Source organism: Asparagus officinalis, chromosome 3 (assembly GCF_001876935.1).
Source record: "Asparagus officinalis chromosome 3, Aspof.V1, whole genome shotgun sequence".
NCBI lineage: Eukaryota > Viridiplantae > Streptophyta > Magnoliopsida > Asparagales > Asparagaceae > Asparagus > Asparagus officinalis.
In genome coordinates this window covers 113,083,292-113,089,958 of record NC_033796.1, presented here as the reverse complement: position 1 = coordinate 113,089,958, position 6,667 = coordinate 113,083,292, and the positions used below count along the sequence as shown (strand labels likewise).

General features: G+C 36.7%; 1 protein-coding gene across 1 annotated transcript; it reads left to right on the top strand.

Moving 5' to 3' along the window:
* On the top strand, positions 1,703-2,685 carry LOC109835630. The gene is made up of 3 exons (XM_020403598.1): positions 1,703-1,750; positions 1,927-2,155; positions 2,228-2,685. Exons 1-3 carry the CDS (start codon positions 1,703-1,705, stop codon positions 2,683-2,685), a joined length of 735 nt encoding a protein of 244 aa, XP_020259187.1.

Here is a 6,667-nt window from a genome sequence, read left to right as displayed (position 1 = left end):
TTTTTTAGAGGGGGAAAAGGGGGGAAAAAGAAAAGAAAAGAAGGCATAAAAACAGAAATTAGTCTAAACTTCACGAAAATCATCTTCTGACAACACCGTATGATTTTCAAGGTACGAAAAACTTTGTATTTTCATATGAGACGGCATAGAACTTTGGGTTTACATGTAAGAACCCCAAAACATAAAATAAAACATAAAAATTTAAAAATATATAATTACAACAAGACCAATACGGAATGAAGGTGTGAGTAATGAGCCTCAGACCGAGCTCACGCGTGCATTTCACGTGCGAAGAAAGTAACTAAGGGGGTGTTTGTTTCAAGTTTTTTTTGGGATTACAAATTCTAGGATGTGAAAATGGGTTTTTTTGAGTTATGGGATTCCAAAAACAGTGTTTGTTTCAAAAAATTTTATGGGATATGAAATTCTAAAAGGGGATATATCTGACAACTTTTAGCATTTTGTAAATCCTAGCTTTGAGCTGGGATTTCGGTGGATGTCTGACAAAACTCAGTCCACCTCAGCAGCTCAACTCCCGTGATCCCACAGCAGCCCCACTCCCGAAGGCCTAAAACTGACCGATACCATCACCCCCCGCCGTTTCATTCTCCGCGCGAAAACCCTAGGCCTCGTTCCCTCTTTTCCGCCTCCACGACACTCCTATTCGTCGTCATCCTCACCGGACTCCACCTGGTCCTCAGTTTATTGGCTTGCTGCTGTTTTGGCTATTCTCACTTGCTGAGCCTACCTCACTTGCTGAAATTGGTTTGGGGTTTCTGAGGCTACCTCACTTGCTGATCTAGGGTTCCAACTGATCCTCTCTCCGACAACGCAAGTATATCTCCTCCCTTTTCCTTCAAAATTAGGGTTTCGAAATACTTGATTTGGGGGTTTTTGTGAAATTAATTCGGGTTCAGTTGGGTTTAGAATATGCCGACAAATTTTGTATCCATGGAGGTCTGAACTTTGTTGCTTGAATTGTTTGGGTTTGCTTGTTGACTTGTTAATGATGACTTGTGCTTTAAACTTGGTTGCTTGTGATTTTGTTGCTGGAGGTTTGTGATTTTGTTGCTGATGGTCTGGGTTGCTGGGTTTGTTGCTTTTGATTTGGCTACTTACTGTTGGGAATTTCATGGTATGCTTTGTTTTCTGAGGATGCTGTTTTCTGAGTTTTCATTGTTACAAACTGTTAAACAGGATGATTTTATTCACCGACAAATTTTTCAGTTCATTGTTAGTGATATGTCGACAATTTGTGAAATTGATTTGGGTTCAGTTGGGTTTAGACTGATTATAAGCCTTTGTATTTGGTTTGACTTTTGAGTTCATAATTTACATAGATTACTTAAAAAATTTTGATACTAGATTTTGAAACATGTAAATGATGTATATAATATTAAGGAAACTCATGTGTTGATTTAAAGATGTCATCTTGTATTAATAGAACTCAGGCATGCGTATGGGTATAAATTTGCATTATTGACACAATAGATTTTGACAATGAATTTGTACTAAAAAATGCAAGCAAAATATTTAGTATGAAACAAAATCACTTCATTTGAATAGGTATGCATTGACTTGTTCTTGACATCAAAGTTACTTATGCTCATGTTTTAGATATATTTTTTTATTACAACTACTTTTTAAGTGTTTTAATTTAGGTGAAAATCAAGTTGACCATGTATATTGAACTTCCATGTAGATGGACGATATTGATGAAGAAATGCTAGTGAGGATGGCTTCTAATGCGGTCATTTAAGAGGGCGATACATGAAGCAAGCACCAAATGAATTATCGTCAGAAATTGCCGCCAACCCGTTATATTATCCTTATTTCAAAGTAATCAACAAGATAACTAAACTTCTTATAACACACCACGTATTTTTACTTTTTTTATTATTAATAATTGTTTAATATATCATATAGGATTGCATTGGCATGATTGATGGAACCCATATCCATGCCATGCTTCCCGCTAACCTTGTTGAACGTTTTAGGGGACGTAAAGGTGTAACTCAAAATGTTCTAGCTGCATGCACTCCCAACAAGTTATTTTCGTATGTTCTAGCTGGATGGGAGGGATCCGCAAATGATTATAGAGTTTTGCAAGATGCACTATCTAGACCACAACCTCGCGGATTGAGAGTTTACAATGGTGATAAATCAAACATTTAGTCTATTTAATTTAAATTAAAAAGTTTACTAAATATATTTTTGGTAATTGTAGGAAAATATTATTTGTGTGATGCGGGCTACACTACTATGCCTGGCTTTATCTCCCCATATCGAGGAGTGCGTTATCATTTAAACGAACACAAGGGTAGGTCAATCAATAATAGACAAGAGTTGTTCAATTTAAGACACCCATCTCTAAGGTCTAAAATTGAATCAACCTTTGGGGTATTGAAAAATCGTTTTAAAATCCTATCTGCGAAGCCACATTACCCCTTTTCAACTCAAGTTGATATAGTTATTGCATGTACTATACTGCATAACTACATCGACATAGAAGATCCGAGAGATGAGTTGTTGCATGAGGAAAATTTCATTGAAGATGATGTTGGCGAAATAGCTAATGAGGATGAAGAGTTGTTGCATGAGGAAAATTTCATTGAAGATGATGTTGGCGAAATAGCTAATGAGGATGAAGATGGTGTTGTTGACTTTAGTCAAACTATGACATGAAGATGATGTTGGCGAAATAGCTAATGAGGATGAAGATGGTGTTGTTGACTTTAGTCAAACTATGACAAAAAGAGAGGAAAGAGATTCAAGAAATGAGTGGAGGTTAAAGATGGATCAAATTGCAGTTGAAATGTGGCATGATTATTGTAATAAATATCATGGTGGGGACACAACCGAGATTGGGATATAATTTAAGTTATATGTACCAACTTATGTTATTTTAGACTATGAGGTTTGAATTTTGTGGCAAGATTAATGTATACTCTCTTTTATGAATTGAAATGTGGGAAGATTATTGTATACTCTCTTTATGAATTGTATTTTCATTTGTTTCTAACTGTTATTGTACTAACATAAGGTTTAACTTTTGTTATTTGTGTGTTCTAATTTGTAGCAATCAGGCATGGGAGACTTTGATGACAGTGATAAATGCAAGGATACTCCTTCACCTAGAACACCTAGAACACCCACTTATCCATACTTTCTGGGTCCTACACCACCCACTACACTACCTTTCCCTCCTTCCCCTACCCCACCCACTACACTACCATTCCCTCCTCCACCTTATCCATCTTACAATCCTTATGACATAAGCTACTCATTTATGACTCAACAATCTATGTCATTTATGAATATGCTTAACAGTGGCCACCCAATTATTCATACTTCACCCGGAACCTACTCCGGTGAGGCTCATTCTTTAAAGATACCACTTTCAATTGATCTAGAAGATGAGGCTACCTCACCATGCCAACGCAAGAAGAAGGCAAATGCTAAGAGAAAAATGCAACCAAAAGTCTTGAATCAAAAAGAGAATACAAGGGGTGTGCCTAATGCTAAATAGACTTCAGAGCATGATGATGTGTTAATCCCCTTTCTTGCTCAAATGGCGAAGGATGGTCTCAAAGTTGACAAAATTTTTAAAGTGCTTGCATATCGAAGAGCTACAGAAGAGGTCAACAAAAAGTGCTTGACTGAATTCACGAAGGAGCAAGTCATGAATCATGTCAAGTGCTTGAAGGGTAAATATTTTGATATGCGCACTATCATGAACATGAGTGGGGCTAGTTATCATCCAGAAACTAAGATAGTCACCATGGATCCAGATTGTTTTGATAGGTGGACACAAGTAATATTTATCCCATCCAGAAACTAAGATAGTCACCATGGATCCAGATTGTTTTGATAGGTGGACACAAGTAATATTTATCCTAATTAAAAAAACCAAAAATCCTATTATATTACTATACTGATTATATAATATTTCATTATACAGGACAAAAATGCAATAGCTCTAGGTTGAAGGAGTATCTGAACACTCCTCTCATTCACTATGATAACTTGTGCTGCATCGCGGGAGATGACCAAGCAAAGGGTGATCTCACCAAAGATATGATTAAAAAGCTAGGCTCTAAACAACATGTTTTAGCTGACGAGGAGCATGTCAATCTTAGTGATAATGAGGTTGATGTGTCCTTTACCTCACATATTGACTTCAACAACTCTCAAACCCAAAAAATGAAAAACTCTAGTGGGGTAGCTCATACTTCAAGTGGTACATCACATCATAAAAAGAAAAGTAGCAAGACCAAAGAGGATGAGTCTCTCACGCGCGATTTCATAGAGTCCATGTCATACTCAATTCAACATCAACGCATTATACATTGGAGTGAGACAATGACAAAGGCTCTAATGGCACATTCCAATGAGTTTCTCGAGGACACATTGGACAATGTGCTTGATTACTTGTATGATCATGAATTCGAATCTAGGAGGTTGATCATCAAAACAAAAAAATTCTCAAAAGCTATTCATAGAGAAGATTATCAACGAGCAAGGATTCTAGGAGGTCATAATTTGGGTTTGTCTTTTGAAATACTTCATATTTCACTACTTTTGCAAACTTGACATAATACACAGTTTGTTTTGTAAGCTCATTGCATATTCCACTAATTTGTGATGTAATTTGAACACTTATGGATCCAGAAACTAATTATGTATGCTGAACATGTATATAGTAATATTAGCATAATGTTTTGTTCTTTCCCACCGTCACTCTTATTTTTATCCTTAAGATACTTGGTGTTTTATAAGAAACACAAGAAGATGATGGTATCTCATTATAATTTGGGTTCTTTTGCAGGTTTATGTATCCATATATTATGATACTTGATGCAAATTATGGATGAATATGATACTTGATAGCAACCTACATTGCACGTTATGTATTGGTATGGCTATTATGTACTTTTCAATTTGGACAATGATGATAGTCCTATTATGAGAATGCAATCTACAATGACTTTATAATGTTTAGGTAGGGCAATCTAGGACGAGAATGCAACCTACATTATATTTATAATGTTAGGTGAGGCAATCCATCCATGTAATTGCAATCTACATTATAATTTCATTGTTAGATGAGGCAATCCATGTTTTTATTTTTAACCTATATCTGAGCCCCTACCTTGGTTATACATTGGATTTTGGTCATTTTTTGGTTGCTTTTGGGTGAAAAAGATTAGATTTGGTTTGCTGCAGCCTTGTGGGTTTGCTTGTGGGTTTAATTGCAGGCTTGGTCCTTTCTTGGTTTGCTGCAGCCTTGTTTATTTGAGCTGCTTGCTTGTGGGTTTGCTTGATGACAGTCATTTCTTGGTTTGTTGCATCCTTGGTTTGTTGTGGGTTTACGCCATGCCTTGGTTTGTTGCGGCCTTGGGTATTTGAGCACTGAGCTTGTTTTTAAGCTTGTTTTTGATGTCTTGTGAGCTTGGTTGTTTCAGTTTAAGTTTGTCGTTGAGCTTAGTCGCTTGTGAGCTTGTTTGTTTTCTATGGTTTCAATTTTAGTTTCAGTTTGGGTTCAGTTGGGGTTTGCTTGTTGATTTGTTAATGATGGCTTGTGCTTTAAACTTGGTTGCTTGTGATTTTGTTGCTAGAGGTCTGTGAATTTGTTGCTGGTGGTCTGGGTTGCTGGGTTTGTTGCTGGTGGTATGGCTACATTACCTCTTTATTCTTCTACGTCATTATTCTATGAGCCTTGGTATGCTTGCTTGTGGTTGCTGGATGTGGTTGTGCTGGTGACTTTGACTGAGCTAATATACACATGTATATGAGACCATACTTTGGGCCAGCTTATGTTTTAGTTTCAGTTTCATCTTTTGTTCTGGGCTTGCTTGAAGGGTAAATACAAGTGTATTTGTTTTTTATGAGGGTTAAGCTCACCAAAAATTCTTATATTCACCAATTATTATTTTGGATGAATATGATACTTGATAGCAACCTATATTGCACGTTATGTATTGGTATGACTATTATGTACTTTTCAATTTGGGCAATGATGATAGTCCTATTATGAGAATGCAATCTACAATGATTTTATAATGTTTATAGTAGGGCAATCTAGGATGAGGTTGCAACCTACATTGTATTTACAATGTTAGGTGAGGCAATCCATCCATGTAATTGCAATCTACATTGTAATTTCATTGTTAGATGAGGCAATCCATGTTTTTATTTTTTACCTATATCTGAGCCCCTACCTTGGTTATACATTGGATTTGGGTCATTTTTTGGTTGCTTTTGGGTGAAAAAGATTGGATTTGGTTATATGAGGCTATCCATGCTTTGTGGGTTTGCTTGTGGGTTTAATTGCAGGCTTGGTCATTTGTTGGTTTGCTGCAGCCTATATCTGAGCCCCTACCTTGGTTATATATACTTATGATTGGATTTGGGTCATTTTTTGGTTGCTTTTGGGTGAAAAAGATTGGATTTGGTTATATGAGGCAATCCATGCTGTGTGGGTTTGCTTGTGGGTTTAATTGCAGGCTTGGTCATTTGTTGGTTTGCTGCAACCTTGTTTATTTGAGCTGCTTGCTTGTGGGTTTGCTTGTAGCCTTGGTCATTTCTTGGTTTGTTGCAGCCTTGGTTTGTTGTGGGTTTACGCCATGCCTTGGTTTGTTGCGGCCTTGGTTATTTGAGCACTAAG